Raw genomic sequence first — 27,919 nt, 5'->3', positions numbered from 1 at the left:
TGAATTGGAAATACTTTCAGTTCTAATACAAACAGTAATAGGGATAGGTCCCCTCCTCTCCACCTTCCTCTTGATGCCAAATAAAGCTCTTAAAAACATAACCAACAAACTATGAATTCAAAAGCTTGAGCTATTGTGGGCCATTATACTGATTGTAAGCTACTTATACGTGAGTCCTATGTGCTGTTTAATAGTAATAAAAGTTTTCACTCAAAACATTCATCATGGAACTATGCCCCGAGCTGGTGAGCACAGTTGAGAGGATGTCACATAGCACATATAAGAACCTAAAGCTTATTCTCTCAGGAAACTTTCTAAAGCCATCTAATTCACCAAGGTAGAACAGAATGATGGGTAAGTAGGCATTTGGATCTGATCCTTTTTCTTTCTTTCTTTTTGTCAATACTAACACCATTGCCCCACCCAATAATCCTTCACTTTTTCCACTATTAGTATAACTCATTCCCAGTTGCTGTTCCAAGGATTTCATGCCTTACAGCAGCACCCAATTGCCTTCTCAAATTATACTTCCTTTTTCTTTCAGGTGCAACTAATAAGTTTAATAAGTTTATTAATAAGTAAATGTTGAAATCAGTAAATAAAACTGTTGAAATAGGACTTCGGAGACCCAGGTTCAGATCTCTATTCAACCATAGATCTCATTATGTGATCATTATGTACTAATCTTTCATTCTCAGCGTTATCTACCTGACAAGAATATTGTGAGATGAAACAAGGGGAGACCCAGCTAAGTTGCCCCAACATCCCAAAGAAAAGGTAGAATATAAAATTAATTAGATAATACTCTTGACAGTATCCCACTTACACACATAAACTTTATATTAAGTGACAGATATGAAAGGGCATAGAGAAAACCATTTAAACTTTTTGTTCACGAACTTGAGAAATATATATATCTCCAAAATAATTATTCTGTTTTTACCTCTGGCAATTTCATTATAGAAAGATAATTGGTTTAAGTGCACAGTAGCTTACTTTTTATCATTTTCAGAAATCAATTAGTACAGACAATCTCAGTAAGCAATCTATAGTAACTGTTTCATTAGTAATCCATCAGGCAGCAAGTCATAATAAGATACTTCAATTGGTGGCTAAGCTATATCACAGTCAAACTTAAAGCAGAAAATCCAAAACAAGATAGAAGAGAATATTTGTAGCTCGGGGTTAAACTGTGGGGTCCTTGGTGCTCTCTGAGCTTGGTGGTTTTCTTGCAGACGTTTCATTACCAAATTAGTTAAGTAGCGTAGCAGTGATGACGTTACCTAGTTTGGTAATGACAAGTCTGCAAGAAAACTACCAAGCTTAGAGAGCACCAAGGACCCCATAATTCAAAAACAGCCTCTTTTCATGCATTTCATTATTCATTCACCTGGTTCCAGATAGCTGCTCTCATCACCTGAAAGGTCAAGATTGATAGTTGAAGACAATATGGTCACAAAACCTTCCTTAAACTCTTCAAAATTAACCTAGTAAGATATAGGGGGAAAAACATTGTTCAATTGTCTTGAGCAGAATTTTTTTAAAAAATTCTCACTGCTGTGAGACTAGCTAGGTTGAAGTTGCCATAACCTAAAGGTGAAGGAGGCACTTAAGCAGAGAGGTCAAAAAGCCAGGAATCCTGTCTAGAAGATCTCTTCAGGGAGAAAGATAAGAAAAAAAAACAAATTAAGGAAACAAAAGGAAAAATGTCATCTGAACCAGACAAAGGAAGCCGGGCCAGAGCATATGGGGAAAAATACCAATCCTTTTAGGGATATAAGGCATCTTGAAGCCTGTCTACTCCTTAGATCATTTTTTTTAATCCAATAGAGCAGGGGTGTCAAATTGCCAGCCCATGGGCTGGTTTCACCATACCGAAGCCATGCCCACCCCATTGCCAGCCACGCAAAAAGAGTTGCGATACATCGCAACACGTCACGTGACATGGCAAGTTTGACACCCGTGCAATAGAGCTTCTGTCCCTCTACTTAGTGCTGGCAGCCTACTTGATAAAGATGTAGGTAAGCAGGATGAGTATGTGTGCATGTGGAAAAAAAACAAATGTATGTTTTGACCAGTAAAGTTTTCATGGTGCTTTAAATTTGCTGGGTTTCTAGGTATTGCAATGAGCCTGATGTGTCTCAATCTTCAGTTCGAAGTGATATGTTTGCACCCCTATTTCCTGATTGTTGACCAATGTCCTGTCTACTCTAGCTGTACCCATCTGGAGAATCTGAGTAGAATGTAAGGAGGGCTTACAAATCTCAGTGCTTCAATAGGCTGTAACCTATGAGTGAGTGATTATAAGTATGTGTAATACTACATGGGATAAGAGAAAGTAAGCTAGAAGCAGGACAATGCAGTGTCAAACCTAATCCTACATTAAATAAATCAGTTCAAAACTCATATATAAATCACAGTTTCACAAGAGGAACTATGGCAAAATGAATTTTTGCTACTCCAAGATTATACCTTTACACTATAGAGTTTTCTGTCATTTTTAATATACATTGCATTTCTCCTCTCTTCTGATAATTAAAGTCCTTTGGAGTTGCAGGTACCAATGTTTACTACTTACACCAGCTTTTACAAGTGGAACACAACTGTAGCTTGCAGTAATCTCAGGAATTCAAATATTGCTGATTTTGCATGACATCCAGTGTATGTAACCACATTGCAGAGATCAGAGAGAGAAAAAAGCTGAGCATACAGTAGTTTCCTGTGGCTTCATGAGACCTCATAAGAACTGACTGATACAAACATACTAGGCAGTGATATAGTTAGACCCTGCTTGAGTAGGGGTAGTTGTCTTAAATTTTCTTTCCAGTTTTCTGATATAAAGGAATGATGGCTGCAACATCTCTGCTCTTCTAATTTTGCCATATGCAGGATTTGCTGCATCATCTAGTATACCAACCCTGGGCAAGTAACTTTCTCAAGATCAACACCATATCTGATTTATTATATTATGCAAACTAGCTAGAGTTTCCATATTTCTTTGTTGGTGAACAAACTGGATGAATAGAAAAGGAACGCTGGCTGCTGTGCTTTAATGCTTTTTCCATTAATGTTCCGTACTTTGGTTATAAATAGTTTTCAAAGCTGGAAAATCCATCAATTAAGCTTAGCTCGCTTCTTGTTTCTCATAGATCAGTTTAGTTGTACTATATAATTTAAGCAGTGGTGGGATTCAAATATGTGAAGAACTGGTTCTCTGTGTGGATGCTGCTTCCGGAAGTCCATTCTGGGCCTGGGCAACAAAAAATAAGCTAGCGGTTCTGCCAAACTGGTGTAAACGGGCTGAATCCCATCACTGAGTTTAAGGGATCATATTGCATCATATGCAAATGCCGAGACTTCCCATGGAAACAATACAGCCACACTGCATATTTACTGCTACACAATTACTAACCTTTTTAAAAAAAATAATCCACTGTTCTGAAGGTTGCTTGAAAATACATTACTACCTATTTCTTAATATATTTTTCATTCCATTGGGTAAGGGGCAACCAGGGCACCACCATTTATCAGATCTATTTTGCTAATTCTTTGTAGCAAGAAAAAGAAGGTAAAGTCAGACTTTGGGGAGCACCATTTCCATACTAGAAATATTAAGTTTACTTCTATTTGCAGCAGTCTTTTGATAACACCTATGTATGGGGATAATTATCTCAGTCAGTTCAAGAGAACAATTGGCCAGACACAAATTAGGACAGAAAAAAGGCAATTATTTATAGCTCTATGGTGGGAAACAATGAGGAATATTACACATTACTATACACAATATATTAGTCTCAATAGTAGAAGCCCACCTAAAGACCTAAAGAATAGAACTTAGGTTCTGCATCAAAAGAATTTGGCTGACATTACTGTTTCCAAAGTGAAAAAAATAGAATATATTTACTGCCTGCAGACAATCCTCCCATCTGAATTATGGTTCACAGGAACCAGTGCAAACTATGGCAACTTTCAAGATCAAGTACTTACTTTCCTCACTTCTTGTGATGAAGAGAAAGGGATTAGCAGCTTCTAATTCTAGATAGCATTGCACTGGCATTACTATATACCGTATATACTTGAGTATAAGCCGACTCGAGTATAAGCCGAGACCCCCAATTTCACCCCCAAAAACTGGAAAAAGTTATTGACTCGAGTATAAGCCGATCCGCCGTTCTGCAAGCTTCCGCCGCCGGCGGAGGCTGGATCCGCGCTCTGCAAGCCTCTGCCGCCAGCAGAGGCTCGATCCGCCATTTTGCAAGCCTGAATACACAGGAATACCCTGTGTGGCCGCGGCTCTCGGGGAAGCCCTGGCTGTCTGCTTCCTCGCTCCACACTGCCATTCGGGGCCCGCGCGTTCCCCGGGCAAATCGCGGCGCCCAGCAGGCGAGGAAACACGCCCGCTCCAGTCGCCCCCCCTTCCCTCAAGAGACGCGAAGCAAGTGACAACCCGGAGCTTACCGAGGACTTGCGCGCGGCCGAGGCTTCGGTGCTTCCAGGATCGCGCGCACCTCTCCCAAGCCGCCGCCGTCCGGAGACCTGCCGAAGTTTGGGGAGGTTTGGGGAGGTGCGCGCGCACCTCCCCAAACCTCCCCAAACGTCGGCAGGTCTCCGGACCTCCGCGCCCTGCCTGCCTGCTTCTTTCCGCTGCGGGCTGAAAAATTCGGCTTATACTCAAGTATATACGGTAAGTGACAGGCAGCTGGGTAGCTATTTAACTTGAATAAATTAACGTCATAACATAACATGCCATTAAGTTGAATTAGAAACATCTGAGCTCTTCTCCTTGATTCTAGAAGGTAATATTTAATCCCAGAACTCCAAACCTTATCTTGGAGTGCTGTCTCAAAGCAATCACCACCTGCAAAAATTATACAGTACACTGGAATTGGCTCAGCCAATACAATAAACATACCATTTTATTACCACTTAAGACTGCAACTGGGTTAACCCAACATGCTCAGCTTCTGCGACCAGCTTCAGTTGTGTTGATGGGGAAGAAATCTAGAACTTCTGGGACTCTGCAAAGCTTGTTACTCTCTCTTGTTACTTTAACATTTATATGAAGCCATGGGGCGAGATCATTGATGGCATCAGGTGAGGTAACACCAGTATGCACATATTACCCAGTTTTATATCTCCACTCTATTCAAACTAAGCTGTGTCCTGGTGTCTGGAGACTATGGGAATCTAGATGGGGACTCAGTGACTCTGGATTTTCCACTGTTGGTTCTGAACAGGATTATACTTCTCTGAACAGAACCAGTGCACAATCTGGCAGTCCTTCTGAATTCAGGGCTTATATTTGAAAAACAGATGATAGCCGTAGCCAGGAGGGCTTCTGCAGAGTTTCATATTGTGGACCAATTGTGCCCATTCTTGAACCAAGACACTTTGCTGCAAGGGACTCATATTTAAGTCACTTGCAGAAAGCAAGCCTTTTTTGTTGTGGTGCCCATTCTTTGGAATATCATCCCCCTGGAGATTAGCCAAGTCCCAACCCTGCGGCTTTTCCTACAGTTCTGAAGCTCCTCCAGTAATACCGCCAGCATGCCTGAGTGCTTGTGTTTGGGAGGATCTGATGGGATAGAAGAGATTTTCTAGAACTAGATTTTTAAAAGGTGAATGGGAAGGAGAAGAGAGAAAAGAGATACAGCTTTAACCTAAATGCCAAAAAGATGCTGTGTTGGGAACTCAAGAATGCAATATTCAGATGCAGAAGCCTTGCAGTTACTTACTCGGGTAAACTGATTATTACCCAAAAGTGTTTCCAGAAGTAAGGGGAGCTCTCCTTCCAGATGTAGTTTGTGGCACAGCTCAGTCAGCTCCTCCTTGTCCAAATACCCAGTGCCTGTAGCATCACAGCTGTCATACACATCCTTGAGCTGAGAGGTATATCTGTTCTCTTCCTCACCCATCCCATAGTATATAGCACACAATCTAGGAGGAATGAACCAGCATTTTAGGATGGGTTATTTGTTGATCTTAAGCATTATAATTGAAATATATATACAATGTAGTAGTCTACAAATAAAACCAGTCAATATGCGCCTCATGTAATATTATGAAACTCCAATTAAATATTTTAAAACTAACAACTTGCTTTTTTCTTATTCTTTAGAACAACTTCCCAAACCTTATGATCTACAAATATGATGGGTCAAAACCTCCTAGAGACACTAAGAACTCAGAATTCTATTTTTCATTTCTCTTGCAAAATTAGACATTTCACTGAGTTTCTGTCTTCAGGTATTCCCCTGAAGCCAGAGATCAATCCCTAACAAGTGTTGCATAATTGTTATGACCTTAGCCTGGAAAATTACTTGCTCAGAACTGAGTTCAGCCTCATGAATTCACTCGACCTAAGACAGACCATTCATCGCTCTCTGTTTGATATCTACTCACTACTCAGCCTCTTGCAATTTCTCAACAAATGATTTTAAAAAAACAAATTAAGTAGACCAAACATTCTCAGCAAGTTGATCTGGACCTGAATAAACTTCATGAATGTGCTCAAACACTAATGAAATTAATATAAACATAAGGAATTGTCTTACACCAAGATCATTGGTTGATCCAACTCAATATTGTGTCTACGAGGATTGACAGCACTTTATTATGGCTTCTTACAAATCCTGGGTGCCAGCATGGAAGCTTTTGCACATAAACTTGCACTTTGCCACTCAGCTATTTTCCTTCTCCTGATCCGCCTCTAGCAGTCTTCCAGCATTAATACAATTTTATTGACTTCCACTGCTGCATTTTACAGAAATAAATTAGGGTAACCCTTTTTATCTAGCGGATGGACTAATACATCATATTAATCTATAAAGGTGAGTTTGGGGGAACGATGATGTGCAAATTTGGTCACTGGGGTCCCCCTTCACTTTCTCTGTCACCATAAAAATCTTTTGAAGCTGTGAATAAGAGATTAAAATTAATGTAAATGGTGAAATATAAATGACACAACAGATAAAAATATTCACCAGTTCACATCTGAGAATTAATTCAGATTATAGTGGGATATATAAATAAAACCCAGAAAATATATTCACAATATTCAACTTGAACACTAACCAGACAGAAATAGCCTGAGTGAAGAGAGAAGATTTTAACAATTGCTTAAAGTTTATCAAAGTTGAAACTCTCCCCTCAACAACAAGGAGCGTTGATCCAGTGGCCCCTTCCCAAAGGTCCTTCTCTCCTGAGTAATCCTTTATTAAGAATTATTTAGTTAGGCATTGTACTTAATGGAGGAATATATAAATGTACAAGGCTGCCTCCCCCAGTAAATAAATAAATAATGTGAACTGAACTAATGTGAATTACAAAATCCAACTGTGTCAAAACTCAGACAAGATTCACTTATTAAAAGAAAATTCAGTCTTGCAATCTTTTGATATACCAAAGGAAAATAAGAGATTGGGTGGGGAAGCAAATATAGGGAAATCAATATAAAAGAATTTAACATTATTCTAACTCAAATAATGAGAACTGGTCTCTTATATGCTGTCATGAGTAACTCCCATATATGATCAGTTTGCTGATCTTTGAGATTTTGTGTTATTTTAGATGTTTGGGGCAACTGTCTGGTTCAGTCTAAATATAGCACTGCATAAATTATGTTGTAATAAAAGAGATCATTAGTAGATCAATTCTTTAAAAAAACAAAAACAAACCTGAGGTGTCTTCTAATCTACTCCAAAGCCTTTTAGGATTGAAGTATCAATGTCTTTTAATTTGTAATGTAACTATTTCTTTCCAGAAATACTGTATAACCAAGAAAAACATGAATGAAAAAATGGAAAACTGTATCAGTCCACTGCCCCCAAAATCCTCAAAGCTCATCCAAGCAGATTTTCATCTTATAGAGAAAAAAGGTTGACTCCAAAGTATTCTTGGCAGTACAACAGTTGTACTAATGCTAGAAGGCATATTAAAAATGCCTGAATAAGCATTTCTACCACAGAAATGCTTATGACACACTTCTTTCAATGTTTTAGAGCCAAACCACAGGCTATCATTTATCTCTAATTTCATTTGGGCCCCAGTTTCCAGCTGCTGGCTGCTTTTTTTTCTCCCGAAGATCTAAGAAAAGCAAAGTAAGAGTCATGCAGAACCAAGGCAGGTTCTAAAACAGGCATGTGCAAATTGTGGCCCTCATGCAGCCCTGGATAGCTAGTAGATTAGATTAGATTAGATTAAAAGGTAAAGGTAAAGGTTCCCCCACACATGCGTGCTAGTCGTTTCCAACTCTAGGGGCCGGTGCTCATCTCCGTTCAAAGCCGAAGAGCCAGCGCTTGTCCGAGGATGTCTCCGTGGTCTTTATTGTCATTTTTTTACTGTGCACAAGATCATAAACTTTTAACATTATGTGATTTTTAGCAATATATATGTCTCTGTGTATATATATTAACTTTATTATATATTTTATATGTGGCCCAAGACAATTCCTCTTCACCCAATTCAGTCCAGGCAAGCCAACATGTGTTAAAAGGTATTCAAGTTTTTCCATAGTATTGAAGCTCAGATTCTTAGGTGTAAATTTAGATACAATCAAAATAGTCTCCTTCAAATAGAGCTTGATTTCTGATGACTTATATAATTGAACCTCTGTGTAGAAATGCACAAGGTAGCTCAAATATACAAAATTTTACAAATTGCCTTTAATCTAGTGCCGTCCAGATGATGTGAGGTAACTGAAGCTGAAATCTAAACATCTAGAGCAGGAGTCCCCAACTCGTGGTCCATGGACTGGCACCAGTCCATGGCATGCCAGCAACCGGTCCACACAAACAAAGCCCCATCTGCATGATGCAGGTAGCATGCAAAACCACGCCCCCTCTGGAACTGGTCCCTGGTGTCCAAAAGGTTGGGGGCCCCAGAACTAGAAAGCAACACACTGTATAGGAGAGTTAGTTCTTCACTTACAACCGGTCATTTAGCAATAGTTCACAGTTACAACAGACTTCCCTCAGGATACTTATGACCCTGATTTGAAATTCTGATGTCCCCTCCCCCATAGTCATATGACCACATTTTGGGTGTTCAGCAAGCAGCCTGTATTTACAGCTGTTTTCAGTGTCCAACAGTCACATGACTGGAATTTTTTTTTAATAGGAAAGTAGCCACTGCAGTGAAGGTCATAAAATCAGGCTGCAGTATTCCAGGTGTGGTCTTACTAGGGTTTTATAAAGTGGTACTAAAACTTCACGAGATCTTGATTCTATGCCTCTGTTTTATACAACCCAGGATTCTATTAGGTTTTTTTGACTGCTGTTGCACACTGCTGGCTCATAGTCAAGTGATCGTCCACTAGGACTCCAAGGTCCTTCTCATACTTACTGTTTTTAAGCCAGGTCTTGACTAATCTGTACTTGTACCTTTGATTTTTCCTGCCTAAATGTAAAACTTTGCTTTTCTCCACATTGAAACTCATTTTGTTGGATAGGGCTCATTGTTCAAGTTTGTCAAGATATTTTTGGATCCTGAGTTTGTCTTCTAGGGTGTTGGCTACACCTGCCAGTTTGGTGTCATCTGCAAATTTGATGAGTTCCCCTTCAATTCCCTCATCTAAGTCATTGAGGTAGATATTGAAGAGTACTAGGGCTTTTTTCCTCATAGAACACTCAGAACGGAGTTCCGGCACCTTTTTTGGATGGAACCTTGTAGGATAGGCAAGGCGGGTTGTATGACATGTGTGAGTTCCGGCACCTTTTTCTTTTAGAAAAAAAGCACTGAAGAGTACTATGCCTAAGACGGAACCTTGTGGTACCTCACTGCTTACTTCTCTCCATATGGATGTAGTGCCATTGAGGACTACTTGTTGAGTACAGTTTGTCAGCCAGTTACAGATCCATCTGGTGGACATGTTGTCTATTTCCATCTTTTTCTACCATAGCTTATCAAGTAGTAGGTTGTGGTCTACTTGGTCTACTAGTTTAATCTCTTTATCAAAAAATGAAATAAGTTTGGTTTGGCATCATTTGCTTTTAACAAATCTGAGCTAGCTACTAGTTATAACTTTGTTTATATAATTTATAACAGTTACATATGTTGAAAACTGTACAGGAGATTAAGTATATATCAGTGCAAATAGGTAACAATATAGTTCTTCACAAGTGTGCTTGTACAACTTTAATTTGGTTTAAATCTTAAGTTCTTCAGCACAAACGTTTTGTGGTTAATAGCTTCTCTCTCTTTTAATGATTATTATGGACTAATGTCTGATGAAAGAGGTAGCAATGATTTCCTTTTGTTTTCTCCAAACAAAGGAAAGCCTAAGAAGCATTTCATAGCTGCAATATTATTCCTTTACTTTAAAACTTTCGGGGCAACCAAAAATTTCAGGAATCTTCATAAAGCAAATGTCTCTGCTGAATGTTTTTCTGCAGTTTATGCAGCATAAACGGCTGCACGTTAACCAAGTGATAACAGATAAAGGGAAGCAGCCCCCGATACGTTAAAGCAGAGGTCTTCAAACTTGGCCCTTTTACGACTTGTGGACTTCAACTCCCAGAATTCCTCAGCCAGCTTTGCTGGCTGAGGAATTCTGGGAGTTGAAGTCCACAAGTCGTAAAAGGGCCAAGTTTGAAGACCCCTGCGTTAAAGGAGGGTAATTCAAAGAGATTTACGTTAGAATTCATGTCAAAACACGCTAAAAACAAGCCACTCAAAAAAGCAAAAACAGAAAGCAGTCTCCACGTCCGGTTTGGAAAGTCTGATTTTAAAACAACGAATAAGCCAGTTTTTACCGTAAAATAAAAAAGTGTGAAGACGTGAAAACCATAAGTAAAGCAAAAGCGGTGTTTTCCTATCTAGACGAAAACAAGCGGCACAGACATACACACACACACACACACACACAGCCAAACCAAACTGCCCGCAATGGGGAATTAAAATATTTCCTCTGAGGCCGGGGTGTTTTTCATACTTCGCTTCACTTTCATTCTCGAGTTAAGGAGAAATATTCGGATCCACCAAAGTCCGGGACCGCGCAACACACCTACTTTCTCCGGGGTCCTTTTACTAGCCAAGGAGCATCGCCACCGCGCAGGCACCTCCGCTGCCCTCCCAGCCTCTTTGTCTCCCGGGAGTCTGAATACCAGCCTGCGCTTGGTTTCTCTCCTCAGCCGCCCCTCCCCTGGCGGCGGTAAGGAAGCGGCCACCGGCTCGCAGGCGCCTCGGCCTCGCTGCCAGTTTTCCCAGCCGCCTTCCAACGCCTAGCCAGCTGCAGCTTTCTCGCCCTCCTCTCCTCTCAAGCGGGTACCTCTGGCAACCGCTGCGCGTTACCAGGAGGCGGCGAACTGGGCTCCAAACGGGTTTTCGGTTTCTGCTGTTTCAAATAGCGGGAACCGAGCGCAAGCCGGGGCTACCCTAGGCAAATTCCCCGAGATGGCTTCGGTTGCAAGAACGAGGGTGCTGCCCGGTAAAGAAGAGGGAGCCAAAGCACCTGAAAGCAGGACAAGAAGCAATGGATGGAAACTAGTCAAGGAGAGAAGCAACCTAGAACTAAGGAGAAACTTCCTGACAGTTAGAACAACTAACCAGTGGAACAACCTGCCTCCAGAGGTGGTGAATGCTCCAACACTGGAAGTTTTTAAGAAGAGACTGGACAGCCATTTGTCTGAAATGGTATAGGGTTTCCTGCCTTAGCAGGGGGTTGGATTAGATGACCTCCAAGGTCCCTCCAACAACTTCTTCTTCTTCTTCTTCTTCTTCTTCTTCTTCTTCTTCTTCTTCTTCTTCTTCTTCTTCTTCTTCTTCTTCTTCTTCTTATTGTTATTATTATACACGCAATTAATATTTTCGTGTGGCGGAAGGAAAGGCCGATATACCATTTACACAGAAGGAAAATATTCCCTATTTGATATGACTTTTTCCCTACTGGATTTGTGCGAGTGCTGCCTTGACAGCTTCTTTCGATTTGGCAAGTCAGTTTTCCCCCAGCTAGTGTTCTTCATCTGTCTTGGATTCCAACTACCATGGTTTTTGAGGATAATAGGAGCAGTTGTAAATAGCCCAACTCATTTGGAGGGCAGCGGGATGGGAAAGAAGGCTGTAACTTGTCAATGTAAATTCATATTTGTATTTACTGGTATATGTCAACTACTGTTCCAAACAGCAGGTTTTCATGACTAAGATGAAACTTGAACTCACAGTCTCCCAGTTTCTGGCCTGCTGCCTTAACCACTAAACCAAACTGGCTCTTGTTGAGAATTTGATGAGAACATGGCACAAGCTGGGGGGAAATAATGAAAGTTGAAGTCTGATACATCTCAAACTTACTATGTTGGGCTAGGCTACAACAAACACCTATTGGATAGTATATAAAGGACAGCAGAATCAAACAATGAGCTCTGCTGCTATCATATTTCATAACCTTGTCAAAAAGGGGTGGAACTTATTATTTCTGCTACTTTTGTCATTCCCCCCCCTAGCATTTACATGGATATCGTATTAGATGAGACATTGTGATCTAAGAGTAATTGGATTTGCACCTAGGTTATGCTAAGAAGAGATTGTCTAGTTTGTGGTTCAGTTGCTATCAATGGTCAGTTTCTGATTCTGTATACGATACAAATTGAGAAACCAGGATGCTGAGTTTTAGTTCTGTTTTAGGCATGAAAAGTGGCTGGGTAACTTTGGGCCAGTCATTCTCTGTCTCAACCCAACTCACCTCATAAAATTATTGTGAGGAAAATAGGAGAAAAAGGATATGTTTGCTACCTTGAGCTATTCATAAAAATAATAAAGGTGGGATATTAAAATCTAAAAAAATGGGGAAAAAATGGTTCAGATAGCTATAAATCTAAGTGATCCCAGTTCCTAGTTATCATTTCTCAGCACATCTTATATGTGAATGAATTGTGTAAAAACGTAATTATTTTGGGGAGAATTTTTTATGTGTGGATTATTTTATTCAAATATGTTTCTATTTTTTATATTTCTGATGCTTATTCTTAATTCAGTTTTAGAAAAGATTGTTTTAATTATTTTAATTTAAAACCATTGAGATCCTTAGGTGCTCAATTTTATTTAAATTTTAATAAATACAATTTTAAAAATTGATGCCTGCATAGATCTATTGCTAGATATAGGCCAGACATGTCAAACACAAGGCCCGGGGGCCAGATCCGGCCCGCAAAGTGGTTTCATGTGGCCCGCGAAGCCATCCTGGAAACAGTGAGGGAACGGCCCCCACTGCCTTGGCCCTGGCCCAGAGACCCTCCTTCTGCCAGAGACCCTCAGATCTGTCCCACTCCTGCCCAGGCCCCCATAGGCACCCTTGATGCGAACGATGTAGAGCTGGCCACGCCCACCCAGAAGGCCATATGCACTCTAGCCATGCCCACCCAGTAGGCCACGCCCACCCTGGCCATACCCAACCGGCCCCCTGAGGGCAACCGAAATGCTGATGCGGCCCTCAATGAAATTGAGTTTGACACCCCTGATATAGGCAGTATCTCACTCTTAAGGAAAGTCAGTTTCTGATTAGCAATATTACAATCATGTTTGTCATGCAATAGGCAAATGTTTTCATATAGTTTACCAACGTGCAATACTGAGATTAGTAGATTCAAAAATATGGTTTGAAAGTGCCTTTTTCATTAATTCCTTGTATACTATTTTTCTTCTTTTAAGGAGTTTCAGATATAGTTTTATATATATGTATTTCTCAAGCCACTTTTCTCAGTACCTAACATAAAGTAAGACTTTCATTAAAAAAGACAAACTGTCTTTCTGCAAGAAACAATACTCTTCTGGCAGTTTAAAATATATCAAATTCATTAGGTCACAAACTTTAAAAATAGTAATTGGAGCCTCTGCTCTTTAACTATATGCTCACTAAGCCCACGTTGCACTTTCAATTGTTTTCAATACTGTACCAGGGGTCTTCAAACTTGGCCCTTTTATGACTTGTGGACTTCGACTCCCAGAATTCCTCAGCTGGTCACGCTGGCTGAGGAATTCTGGGAGTCGAAGTCCACAAGTCATAAAAGGGCCAAGTTTGAAGACCCCTGCTGTAGACGGCTCTCACTTCCGCACTGGAATGGGGAAAAGTAGAATGGTACTAAACATCCTTGTCTTAAGAAAGACTCTACGCCAGGGGTAGGCAACCTCGGCTCTTTTATGACTCGTGGACTTCAACTCCCAGAATTCCTGAGTCAGCACGGCTGACTCAGGAATTCTGGGAGTTGAAGTCCACGAGTCATAAAAGAGCCGAGGTTGCCTATCCCTACTCTACGCTATTCTACTCTAAGATAGCGAGCGTAGGGCTTCGTTCGGCGTCCGCCTGTGCGTCACAAGGGCGCGTCGGAAGAGAGGCAAAAGCGCACGCGCGGCTTCGGGGTTGTCTCGCAGGAATTACGTAGAGCGGGCCTTTCGGCACGTCGAGCCTTCTTCGTAGAGGCGGGAGTCGGGCGGTCTTGCGCGGTGGCCAGGGCCTAGAAGCCAAGCGAAGCGATGTCGGGGGCTACGGGAGGCGTGACGGGCTCCGCTCGGAAGCGGCTGTTGAAGGAGGAGGACATGACCAAGGTGGAATTCGAGACCAGCGAAGAGGTGGACGTCACCCCCACTTTCGATACCATGGGCCTGCGGGAGGACCTGCTGCGCGGCATCTACGCCTACGGTGAGGAGGCTGGAGGGATGGGTTGAGAAAGGGGAAGCGGGATTGAGTTGTGGGGCCGCGCAACTTCCGACAGCGGTAATTGAAGCGAAGGAGGATCAAGAGCGACAAAGAACGGGAGAGCTGTCCAGCTGCTTTTTCGCTTCCTCCGCCAATAATAATAATAATAATAATAATAATAATAATAATAATAATAATAATAATAATAATAAGAAGAAGAAGAAGAAGAAGAAGAAGAAGAAGAAGAAGAAGAAGAAGAAGAAGTAGTAGTTGGAAGGGACCTTGGAGGTCATCTAGTCCAACCCCCTGCTCAGGCAGGAAACCCTATATCAGGGTTACCCTGATACCCTATATCAGGGTTACCCTGATACCCTATATCAGGGGTCTTCAAACTTGGCCCTTTTATGACTTGTGGACTTCAACTCCCAGAATTCCTCAGCCAGCTTTGCTGGCTGAGGAATTCTGGGAGTTGAAGTCCACAAGTCATAAAAGGGCCAAGTTTGAAGACCCCTGCCCTATACTATTTCAGGCAAATGGCTGTCCAGTCTCTTCTTAAAAATCTCCAGTGTTGGAGCATTCACCACCTCTGGAGGCAGGTTGTTCCACTGGTTAGTTGTTCTAACTGTCAGGAAGTTTCTCCTTAGTTCTAGGTTGCTTCTCTCCTTGACTAGTTTCCATCCGTTGCTTCTTGTCCTGCCTTCAGGTGCTTTGGAGAATAGGTTGACTCCCTCTTCTTTGTGGCGGCCCTGAGATATTGGAACACCGCTATCATGTCACCCCCTCACCCTTCTCTTCATTAAACTACACATACACATTCTGTAGTCCTGTTCACACGTCCTTCGTTCCAGGATAGCTGGGCCCTAAAATGTAGTCGCTATGAAAATGGAGCCAGGAAGGGTCAGTGTCAGACTTGGATTATTGGGCTTCCCTCTGGTATTTGTTGATCATTTTTATGGAAGCCTCCGTTGATGGCATTTCTGAATAATCCCCCGAGCAATCTGCAGATGTTTGAAGCCCTGCCTGCCATTCTCGCTTCCGATTCTGTCCTTCTGTTTTAAAGGAAGTGTATTTGTTGAATGGAGAGGTAATGAGATTTGTAGTTTGAACTTTTGCCAACACAGTCACATTCCTGGTAAATTCCTAAGTGGGTTGAAGTTTTGTCATATTACGTGAATCTAGAGGTCAGTTAGATTCCATTATTATTACCCAGATAAACCTGTAATACATAGGGTAAATGTTACTTTGTCAAGCACTGATGTACCAAAAGAGAAAGTCATCTTCCAGGCCTTGGAGATATAGCATTAGAGCCTAAAGCAGCTGTTCAGGAATGGTTCTCTTCTAGGCAGTATACTTTGCTTGTTTAAAAAAAGAAATTCTGAGTATAAAATTTATAACATGGGTAATAAACTTCAGCTGCAAAAAGACAGGAAAACCAGCAGAGATGATTCCTGCTGGTATAATTGGAATAGATCCTTTGGTCATTTCTGTAGGATCACTAGATAAGTTCTTTATTCAAGAGCAGTAACAAATTTATTTAGACAGATTATATTTTTGCAGCCTTGGAGTTGTATTACTTTTGATTCTGGCTGTAGCTACCTAATGATATCCTAAAATAAAGTAGCCCTCCCATTAGATTCAGGCCCTAATGTTACTAAAAATTATTTAAAATAAGTGTTATGGAGCCTATTTATTTGCTTACTTTGAATAATGTATGTTTAGTTTTCATTGCATTTTTTCATGTTTCTTTACTATAATACTTGTCAGTTTTGATAGTTTAGTTTGTAGAGGGAAAATCTAAATTGTAATCTAAAAACAATTTTTTTTCTAGGTTTTGAAAAACCTTCAGCTATCCAGCAGAGAGCAATTAAACAGATAATTAAAGGAAGAGATGTGATTGCTCAGTAAGTGGAATTATATTCTAAAAGGAAAGTTTGAAGAGTATGTTTTGTGATATCTTGATAGTTAAAAAATAAACTGTTCTTGATGTCTCTTACTCATAAATATTAAGCAATGAGTTCTTTGGAAGCAGAGATTTAACATACGTTTAATGGTATAATTCTAATCAAAAATAGTCCTTCTAAACTCATGGAATGACTTTTCAGAAGTATATATACTGCAATTTCACAGTCGTTTAGATTTTTAAATGGTAATATATAACTTCCATTAATACGATTGATCTTATACAAAATTCTAAGTAGTAGTCAGTGATCCCTTAACAAATGATCTTCATTTTGTTTTAATTATATTTTTCTCCAGTTAAAAAGTAGAGAACAATTTCTCAGTTTTGTTAAGGTAGCTAAAAATGAGAATACTAGTTGTGTTGAGTAATTAAGTTTTCGTCATTCATTGTGAATAATCATTAATTTGTTCATTTGTTGTATTTGACGCTTGTCAGAATTTTTGGTTTTTTCACATGTTTATCTTCAGAAATATATTAATATGTTTAATTTTTTCTATCTAATGTCTACAAGGTATACTCTAATCTTTACGTGTTTTTATAGGAAGAACATTTTGCTTCATGGTATTTTAATTTTGGGTTTATGCAACGATAGATATTAGAGTTAAACGATATAGAACTATACAGTAAATTTGGCTGTGTCCTTGTATATGTGTTACTGGACTACTTTATTATGTATATCAAACCTTAATTTTAATTTTTTGAACTTAACTGTATGCATTAGAAAATGATTTTTTTTCTAGTGTAGTAAATTTGGTTGCAATTCTAATTCACATATGGGAATAAATTTCATTGAACTCAGTGAGGTTTTACTGACTAGATAGCTATATATATGAAAATTGACCAGATCACTTAGATTCCATTATGTCATAGACAACAGAATTTTAGTATTCATTGGTATACATTTATGAGAAAACTTTTTTGTTACGCATTTATATATAAGTCATAGCAAGCTTGGTTCTTGTTAATAAATTGGGTAAACCTAAATCAGCTAGATTTTATTTGAAAATATCTACAAATAGTGTATCAGATGGTTAACTGCTAATCAGCATTAGCAAACATGGACTTCACTACAAATATAAGGCCCCTTAAATAGACCCATACAAAGCTAATCTTATATCATGTAGTAATTTTTTTTGTATTTAATCAGATTTAGCTATTCAGTTGTTTCTTTTTAGATCACAGTCTGGAACAGGCAAAACAGCAACATTTTCCATCTCTGTACTACAATGTCTGGATATCCAGGTAACTTTTGGAATATGTTTGTTTTATGAAGATGCATATATTATTTTGAGTGAAAACATTAAATTAACTTATGGAGCAAAGACTTCAACCCTTTGGATTATATTCTACGACATATTACTTTGAGAAAGAGCAGTTGAGATTTAAAATACATATTTGGAGGAGATCACACTATTGAATGTTATATAACTAATCTCATTCTTTCAATTAGGTTCGTGAAACCCAGGCATTAATTTTGGCACCTACCAGAGAGTTGGCAGTACAAATTCAGAAGGTAAATGAATGTTGGATTATAATATTTGCAAAAGAATATTACATCACTTAAATCCCTGGCCAATTCTTTCTTTGTTCCAAGTTGCAACTCAAAGCCTGAACTCACTAATGCCTATTTAGAATCGGAATGTACTATTACAGGGCTTTTCAACCAGTGGTAAAGTGGTAGCGGGGGAGGGGAATGAGCTGAACCAGTGGCAGCACCGCACAAGCCTGAGTGAGAGACGGCTGGAGCTGCAGGGCTGTCAGGGCTCAGCGGAAGTGCCAGGAATGTCGCAGCATCTCCAGGGTCTTGTAATTTACATTCAGATGCTTGGCAACTGATTCATATTTAGGATGGTCACAGTGTCCCAGGGTCATGTGAAGTGACCAAAACCTGCTTCAACCAGCCAGCAGACAGGGAGAATAAAGACCAAACACCCCCCCACCCCACGTCCGCTGCCAATCCTCAACAGAAATGCTCACAACAATGAAAACCTCAGACAGGAGGAAGAGCGCCGTTGGGCAGGCAGGTGTCTTGCTCAGCTATGGCTTGGGGGGCACTTTTTTCAGTGCCATTGTAACTTGAACTGTTGTAAGTTGAGGATTACCTGTTTTTCCTTTTTTTTTTTTTGGTCGAGTTTTTGACACCTTGCTAGGCAACTGGTGGTACTCGGATGTTGCCATATCCTAAAAATGGTACAATGGGTGAAAAGGTTGAAAAAACCCTGTACTATTAGATTGAAGTCTTAGTGGTTTGTGGTTGTGTTGGAGAATCTTCTTTTGGCACAATCTCTCCAACAAGTGATATAACATATTCATGCTTATAAAATTATTATTTGCTGTTCCTTGAGGTCACTCCCAGATATACAATGGCCAGGCTGGCATTGTGGTGAGCAGTATTATGTACTGGCTCTAACAGCCAGATAAACACCTAACATCCCATCAACAGGAATTTTTCCCCAGATTCCTATAGCCTTGAGCTGCCTCTGCTAAGAGCATTGGTAACTCTCAGGACACATGCATAGCTTGCTCTCAGCAGTACCTAGCAGAATTTATCTTGAGTACCATGGTGAAAGAAACCCAAGATACAAATACAATAAATTAATGTCATATGGCAATTTATCTTTTTAAAAAAGAACCCAGACACAAATTATAATAATAGAGAGACATGAATCAAGCACCAAGTTAGAAGGGGAGAAATATTTATTTAACACATGATGAGAACATGATAGAAGTAAACCTATACACACAATCCACATAATTCTATACAAAACTTCTACAGGGGTACACCAGTAGCCTCAATGTCAGTTCAGTTGTCCAGCCTATCGCCTCTGGCACTGGCTTTGTGCAGGTCTTCTAGGGAACGAGAGAATGCATGTTGTGGTACTCTTGCACAATATGTTTAATAGCACCAGGGAGAATGGATTCACATTTATGATGATTTGCCTATTCATTTTGTTTGTATACTGTTACAGATGTCATGGTTCTTATTAGGACTACTGCCTCAATTACATTTCAGGAGGTGTTAGAATTCTTAACTCCTAAATAATGTATGGACTCATTTTTACAGGGGCTGCTTGCTCTTGGTGATTACATGAATGTCCAATGTCATGCATGTATTGGTGGGACCAATGTTGGCGAAGATATCAGGAAGTTGGATTATGGACAACATGTTGTTGCTGGCACACCTGGTCGTGTATTTGGTGAATATATAATTATTATGTACAGTACCATGCCCACAGTTAATGCTTTGGTTAAAATTCTGTTTGGACTACGATAGTTTTCAGTTACCTTATACTCTAGATTTGAATCAAAATTGTTTTGTTACTTAATTTCCTTGACCTTTATATTTGGAAACTATCTGGAAAGATAACTGCTAATTATTTTAGACCAGTTGTGGTTAGTAAATAGCCTGAAGGCCATATCTGGCTTTAGCTCCCAGTTCACATAGGAGGCAGGCATTGTCTTTTCCTTTGTTGCAGATTTTGAATTTTCTTCCCATTTGCTCCCAGCTAAGCTCCCAGCTTCCTGATTCTGATTCTTCCAGCTTTACTTCAGAAACACATAAACATTTGCATGAGAATTTGCCCCAGAAGCTTTTCAGGACATATTCCGAAATAATACCATTTAGGATTGATGTCCAGAGGAATAATGAGTATTCAGTCTGTGGGACAAGGAGTTGTTTTAATATCTTTGGTGACTGTTGGTGGAAATTTGAAATCTTTCAGATATGATTCGTCGCAGAAGTCTAAGGACTCGTGCTATCAAAATGTTGGTTTTGGATGAAGCTGATGAAATGCTCAATAAAGGTAAAGAAAATATAAATCCCAAATGTTTCTAGCTCTCTTTTAAAAAATAAAACATGAAAAAGTTTAAAGGATACAGAGTCTAGTAGTTATGGAGTTTTTGTTATAGACAAAATTAAATCTGCACCAGTTTTGGTAGCTTTTTATGACAAATAAATATCCTATCAGTTGCCAAATGCTAACACTAGAGTTGAATGTCAGATGCCTCTAGTTCAGTGGTTAACAACCTTTTCTTCCCCTTGGACCCCCTTTAAATACCTTTTATGGCTATGGACACTCAAGACTTAAGATTTAAATCATAACATTTCTTCAAGCCTTCGCAGACCCCCTGTGACGATATCGCTCCCTCTCAGGAGTCTGCAGATCACAGGTTAAGAAGCCTTGCTCTAGTGAGTACCAGCCTGCATTAAACTGCAAGCATAATTTTTGGGCATAGAGCAAATTAGAGCAATTTTTCAAATGCATAGAAGCAAAATAAAAAAGGCTTCCATATTTTATTATCATTTATTATGTTATTTGCATTATACAGGTTTTAAAGAACAGATTTATGATGTGTATAGATACCTTCCTCCAGCCACTCAGGTAGTTCTGATCAGTGCCACTTTGCCACATGAGATCTTGGAAATGACCAACAAATTTATGACTGATCCTATTCGTATTCTGGTGAAACGGTTAGTAATTTTAACATTATGTTCCAGCTTATGTTGAGCTTCCTTTTATGTCAAGTTTTGAATTTTTTTTTAAAAAAAATATTCAAATAATACAAAGATAACACATATAAATCTAAATAAAAACAATATAAAAATACAAATATTACAGTGCACCCACATCCCTGGAGACCATTTTTATTACCTATATTTCTTCTCATATAACAACTAACAATATACAATATATTTCAATTGTGCCCTTATCCCCTCCAAAACAGCATATGTTCTTGAGCAGGTTTATTCCCTTTGCCTTCCACCAAGACTGTTTTTATAAAATCATCCCATATTTCATGATAATTATCTACTTTAATCATCCCTTTTTTAAATTTAATTTCTGTTGTTAATTTATCATTTATTGCCATATTCCATATTTCATTATACCACTCGTTTCTTTGAATAACCCAATTCTGTCTCCAATATTTAACCATCACTAATCTAGCTGCTATTATCAAATTTACAATCAATTCCTTTTTTGCTTCATTTATATCTTGTTTTTCTACCAGTAACAGTAATGCAATTCTCGGTGACATATCTAAATTTACCTTCAAAAGTTCTTTAATTTCCCTAAACACCATGTCCCATATCTTTTGTGCACTAGCACAATCCCACCACATATATTTATATGTTCCAATCTCTTTCTCACACCTCCAGCAAATATTTGTATATTTAACATTTATTTGATTTAATTTACATGGTGTTAGGTACCACCTCCATATCACTTTATGTCCATTTTCCTTAACACTGACATATTCTTATATACTCTTCTGTTCCAAATATTTTTCCAATCTTTATCATTTATTTCTCCTTAATCTGTTTCCCAGATTAATTTTAAACCTTTTGCCTGATCTTCTAGTTCAGTTAATATTCTGTATATTTTCCCAATTCTTCCTTTACCTATATGTACTTCATTTTCCTCACTTTCTTTTATAATTATTTAAAATTTTGTTAACTATCTTTCACCTCAAATTTTTCTTCCATTTTTTATCCATTTCTCTAATTGTATTGAATTCAATTTAGTATCTGATAAAACCTTCTTTAATTGTATTATATTCCTTATCTTGTTCTTCCAGTCTTCCCATGTATATATATGATTTTTTTTTAATTTACTAATCCAATCTTTCAATTCAATCATAGGGACTTTTTCCATTTCTACCACCAGTGTTAAAGGAGAAATTCCTGGCATTAACCAATACCTCCAATAATTACATCATTTTTTAAAAAAAGGGGATTTTGAATTCTCTTAACAATTTTTAATATCCTTTTTAAACCAATATGTTTCTATAGGATCGCCTATTTCCCTTAATTCCTTCAATTCTATATCGCTCCATAATAAATATCTATGTACTGCTATAATATCTGGGACCACCCTTAATTGATTAGCTACCCAATAATTTCTAACATTTGGAAGACCCAGCCCACCCTTTTGTAATGGTTCATACCATAATGCTTTACTTGTTCTTGCTCTCTTACCTCCATTGCAATACACCTCCAGCAATCTCGTCAAGTTTTGAATTTGATAATACTTCAGATCTAAACTAGAACAATATATTTAATTAATGTTTGCTATGTTGTCCAAACTTACACAACTGGTTAAATCTAATTATGACCAGTTGAAATTGATAAATTTTGAACATTGCTTTTGTTACCTATGAATGTAATTATTTCCATTGTAGTGTTTGAAGGACATGCATAACTACAGAAACTTTCTGCTTCTTTATAAATGTGGTGGAGACATCCTCATGCAATCAATAAGTTCATGGCTAAAATAGAAATTTCGTAGCATATCTTCACCATAGTGTATCGAGAGCTCTTAATTTTTAATTTCCAGAGCAACAATTCAATGCTTAATACTGGATTGCCTACCTTCTCTAATTCTTTCCTCAGTTTTAAAACATTGTAAAAACAATTACTCAGTTATGAAAGTTTTTGTTTTCAAAATTTAATGTTTGATAGATCCATTAGAGTATTTCTTACAACTATTTTACAACACTTATATTCCAGTAAAAGAGAGAGAGGAATGGAATGGAGTGGAAATAAGAACTACTGTGTTTGTTCAGCCAGTAGCCTGCTAATTTTCAGCTGGCTGTTGCTTAAGGATAATTGCCTGAATATGCTTTTTCCCCCTTTTCCCCAATATTTTCATTTAGAATGTGTCTTGTTATTTGTTCTTTTAAACCAGCGTTTCCCAACCTTAGGAACTTGAAGATGCGTGGACTTCAACTCCCAGAATTCCCCAGCCAGCATAGCTGGCTGGGGAATTCTGGGAGTTGAAGTCCACGCATCTTCAAGTTCCTAAGGTTGGGAAACGCTGTTTTAAACAGTTCTGGGAGTCATTTTGACTGAAGAGTAAAATAAAAATGCTTTAATTATATAGTAAACAAGGTTAATTTGGATATATTTTCCATTTTCTTAGTGATGAGTTGACTCTTGAAGGGATCAAACAGTTCTTTGTGGCAGTAGAGAGAGAAGAATGGAAGTTTGATACATTATGTGACTTGTATGATACGCTCACTATTACACAAGCAGTCATCTTCTGTAATACCAAGAGGAAGGTATGTCAGCCAAGTATATGTTCCAAGAGAATATTGCATGATTTCTGTTCAAGTTAACAAATGGGTGGAATTAGATGCATGTTGCATTATAGAGAAAGTTCTTTTTTTTCTAGATTACACCATGTCAGTATATAACTAATTGTGTCTAATCCCTGGATCAGGTTGATTGGCTGACTGAGAAAATGAGAGAAGCCAACTTCACTGTTTCATCAATGCATGGTGACATGCCTCAGAAGGAAAGGGAGTCCATTATGAAAGAGTTCAGATCTGGGGCAAGGTAAGACAGCACTTTTGTTTCCCAATACTCTCCCAAAATACAATTCAAAACCATCCTCTAGATCAGAGGTTCCCAACCTTTTGGGCACCAGGGACCGGTTCCATTGTGTGCTGCCTGCATCTCGCAGATGTGGCTTTGCTTGTTAGTGCAGACCGGTTGCTGACATGCCGCGGCCCGGTACTGCTCCACGGACAAGGGTGTGGGGACCCTTGCTCTAGATTTTGCTCAATGGTTGCTTGAGAGTGACATGAGATTGTTAAGTACATCTCTTTTTGTATTTCTCTAGCTCATCAAAGTATCTTACAAAGACAGCTAATGTTCTGGGTCAGCTTTTATCAGAGTTTATTATTTTTTGTGTTTGAGATGAGCCTGGTGTCTAGGTTTTTATTCAAGTGCCATTTCTGGTATTGGTAAATATTGTACAATCCACTGTATCACTTTTGTGAGTAGGTAAATTTGTCCTTGTGTTTTAAGTTGTGCTAGCACAGATAAAAATAGAAGGGTTTATTACTACTTCTCAAATTCTGAAGAATTCTTGCTTTTAGTCCAATATTTGCTTTTTTCTTTTTACAGCCGAGTTCTAATTTCTACAGATGTTTGGGCTAGAGGTCTGGATGTTCCTCAAGTATCCCTGATCATTAACTATGATTTGCCCAACAACAGAGAGTTGTATATACACAGGTAGGCATACATGTATATTTCCAGAGAAAAAATTCTTAATTTTTTAAAATCATTTTTCTAAAATGTATTCATAAAACATTAAATGTTTGAGTAATAAAATTATCTGAAGAACAAATGAGGGGGGAAATGATATTTTCTAGCAGTCCTATCAAGTTAAAATGAAATATGCTTCTGCCTTTAATTATATAAGATAAGCAGTTGCCCAGGCTGACACAAAAATTCTTTGCTGTAGTTGGTTCTGCCATGGGCAATAAAGGACACAGACGAATTCTGCACTGAATGTGAGTTGCTGTGGCTTCTCATATGTTAATTGGTTTTGAATCTCCCACCAGGATTGGTAGATCAGGCCGCTATGGTCGCAAAGGTGTAGCAATCAACTTTGTAAAGAATGATGATATTCGTATCCTGCGAGACATTGAGCAATACTATTCTACCCAGATTGATGAAATGCCAATGAACGGTAAGTGTCCTAATTTCTTGTAGAAGATGGTTAACCACAGCATATTAGAAAAATCATATAATTAAACCTTTTACTTCACAGCGTTGTCAAAAACTGGAACAAGATTTTATAGACATTATAATGCTCAGTTCATTGGTGAGGAAAAACGTTGCATGCAAAACAAGATACATTTAAGAGGATTAAATGCTGCCTTTTTGACTTTTTACCCATTCTTTAGATGTTTCTGCCAGTGAACCACAGCAGCTAGGTCTTTAGTGCATCAGCAATGTTAGGCACCAAATTAAGAATAAACATAAACAGCCCAAACAGTAACAAAAACGACTGATTATCCTGCTTGCTCAGGAGAACAAAGCAAGGCCAAATTTCTTCTACTGAAAGGAATTCTTCCTTTTGACTGAATTTACTTAAATCCACAAAAAGAATGGCCAGTTTAATAGGATTTTTTTGAAGTTATATTTCACTTAAGTATTATCCAAATTATGACTGGCTGCACATATTGCACTCTCATGCTTTAATAACTTAGCAAACAACAATTGCCTTGTTCACAAAGCATGTGTTCTGTACCAGCCTGCTACCGGCCCTGCAGAAAAGGCAGGGACAACCCCTTTACAAACGGCAAGAGGCTGGAATTAAGCCTGCCAAATTTATTAACATAAAACAGCAAAACAAGACACCAACCATGAAACAGGAGCTATGAAACAGGAACTAATCAAGCGGTTGCCTTCAGCAAACCAGCCCTCCCACACATTCCCCTTTTATACAGTTCAGGGCGTGGCTTCTCTCTGCCTCCTTCCGAGGTGCCCCATTGCCTTCCTCTGTTTACTCCTGATTGACTGCCTCCTGAACAGGGCCAGCTGTGGGTCATCTTCATCCACGCTGTCAGGCTCACACAGCTGGGTCTCCGTCGTGACCAGGTGGGAGGGGCCTGGCTGAGGGCTCTGCGGAGCCTCAAGGCCATCATCAGCAAGTTCTTCAACACCCCCCTCCTCCTCCTCTGAGTCGTCCGACCCAACTGCCGAACCCACAGGCTGACCCTGAATCACAACAGCATGTTACACTTTTAAACCATGCAAGTTAACAATATTAATGTTAGCTAGCAGAGCTTGCTTAATCTGAACCCAACAAATTAAATAGGTCCACAGTTTGAGTCAACTTTGGTCTTTTCGGTTAGCCAATGTACAATCTTGAATTTGTACAATTTGTAAGCTGTTTCTGAGTGCTGCCTGCCATGTGATCGATTGATATTTTTTAGTAGCTTTCTTTGTATTGGAGTGAGAATTTGCATAAGACCTGCCATCTTTTTATGATTTTCACACCACGGTTCTGTTTCTTTCTTTAATCTAGTTGCTGACCTTATTTGAAGAAACTAGACAGAAGAGAGAAGGTCCTCTTACCTGTGATACATTATTTTAACAGTGCACAAGAGCTGCTTGGAACTCTTCTTGTTACTGATCCTGCTTGAAAACCATAATAGTGTAACTTTAAAATGGTTAGGCATTTGCTAATCAGGATTGGTGAAAAATAATATTGGAAGCAGTGCAAAGTGCTTAGTGTTTTTTATTTACCTTTGTTGTGTAATTGCAGAAACCTAGGAAATGGATTTTTCCTGATGGAGATTGTAAAGAAGCATTTCTGTAAATAAGTTCATTGTCATCCTGTTTTCTGCTTTTTTTCCTAATTAAAACAATTGTGTTTTCGTATAATTTGTCCATTCAATTTTGATAGTTAAAGCTAATTGCTTTCTTTTCTTCCTCTATCCCTTTAATTAGCAAAGTAAAGGGATTTGTTTTTTTAAATATCTTTCAGATTCTTAAACAGTCAAAATGAAGTGCTAATTAAAGTTTATATATAAGTTCTTCTTTACCGTATGAATTCGAGTGTAACTTTAAAAATATTATAGCAGCAGTTTGGTTGAAAAGGGTTTAACACTAAACCACTTTAAATATTTAAAAAGTTTTCAATTTTCAGATTTTTCATTTTAAATATAGAAAACAAATTTAAAGCAGATTACTGCTAAGCTTGTAAGCCGCCCTGAGTCTTCGGAGAAGGGCGGGATATAAATGGAATTAAAATAAATAAATAAATAATGATGTTCAACTATTTAACAAATGTTTGTTATTTACATATTACTTGGTAAGTTGGTTTTCTAGACTGCCAGTCAAGATTCAGGAGAATATTACCCTGCTTCTCTATCTTCTCTTTTAAATATACAAGCATACCAATGTGCATTTGAATAGTACAAATGATCATAATAATACAGATCATCCAGAAACTTTAAATTCAAGCTATCTTTTCTGAAAATACTCTTAGTATCTCTTGAACTCTAACCAGCATACTTATTTTTGCACACTATTGATGCAAAATTTTGATTTTGCAGTAATTTTAAAATGATTATTGGTTACCCCTACCAATATAGGACTAAGGATTTCCAATCCAATTTGACCCCAAAACAGCCTTAACTTTAAATTGTTTATCTAGTTAAAAGACGACAAAAACATTTATATGACCAGTAGAATCAGTAAATAGCTTGATGACACATAACCAATAGCTGCCAAATTGTTAAAATTTCTGATGGAACTTTGCAAGTTAGTCCTGAGTAGGGAAATGCATTTATAGCACAATGCATCTCCCTACTCTGAATTTTTAATACGTGGTAGGCAATTTTGAGTCCTGAGGATTGTACCTATACATGCCACTTTTACATGGCCACAGTCATTATTACCCTTCTTACAGAAAAGCAACATATATTACAATAGAAAAATAAAATGGAATTATTATTACTAATGGCAACAAAAGTGGTTATATTCAGCCCCCTATTCTACAGGCAAGCAGGAATCTTCCTCACATTTCTCTCAA

The 27,919-nt window shown here is 38.6% G+C and overlaps 2 protein-coding genes across 2 annotated transcripts in view; one reads left to right on the top strand and one right to left on the bottom strand.

The window, feature by feature from the left end:
- Positions 1-11,082, bottom strand: part of NINL (ninein like) — a 36,378-nt gene extending 25,296 nt beyond the window's left edge. The window contains exons 1-3 of the mRNA XM_083353023.1: positions 11,007-11,082; positions 5,736-5,937; positions 1,391-1,487 (exon numbers count right to left, since the gene is read on the bottom strand). Coding sequence (XP_083209149.1) covers positions 1,391-1,487; positions 5,736-5,915 — 277 coding nt within the window. The 5' untranslated portion in view covers positions 5,916-5,937; positions 11,007-11,082. The remainder of the gene's footprint in view (positions 1-1,390; positions 1,488-5,735; positions 5,938-11,006) is intronic.
- Positions 11,083-14,364: 3,282 nt separating this feature from the next.
- EIF4A3 (eukaryotic translation initiation factor 4A3) lies at positions 14,365-27,143 on the top strand. Its single transcript, XM_083357417.1, has 12 exons — positions 14,365-14,629; positions 16,455-16,527; positions 17,762-17,828; positions 18,037-18,099; positions 19,651-19,783; positions 20,309-20,389; positions 20,916-21,057; positions 23,507-23,645; positions 23,807-23,922; positions 24,496-24,603; positions 24,936-25,063; positions 26,408-27,143. Exons 1-12 carry the CDS (start codon positions 14,464-14,466, stop codon positions 26,422-26,424), a joined length of 1,233 nt encoding a protein of 410 aa, XP_083213543.1. The 5' UTR covers positions 14,365-14,463; the 3' UTR covers positions 26,425-27,143.
- Positions 27,144-27,919: the final 776 nt, after the last annotated feature.

Source organism: Vipera ursinii (assembly GCF_947247035.1).
Source record: "Vipera ursinii genome assembly, chromosome: 1".
In the NCBI taxonomy this organism is placed as follows: Eukaryota; Metazoa; Chordata; class Lepidosauria; order Squamata; family Viperidae; genus Vipera; species Vipera ursinii.
Note: the sequence above shows the minus strand (reverse complement) of the source record. Positions and strands in the feature narration are given on the sequence as shown.

Coding starts and splice junctions, on each gene's coding strand:
- EIF4A3 (XM_083357417.1), top strand. CDS start 14,464: ATGTCGGGGGCTACGGGAGGCGTGACGGGCTCCGCTCGGAAGCGGCTG. Junction 16,528..17,761: donor GGAAGAGATGTGATTGCTCA/GTAAGTGGAATT, acceptor GTTTCTTTTTAG/ATCACAGTCTGGAACAGGCA. Junction 18,100..19,650: donor TGGCAGTACAAATTCAGAAG/GTAAATGAATGT, acceptor TCATTTTTACAG/GGGCTGCTTGCTCTTGGTGA.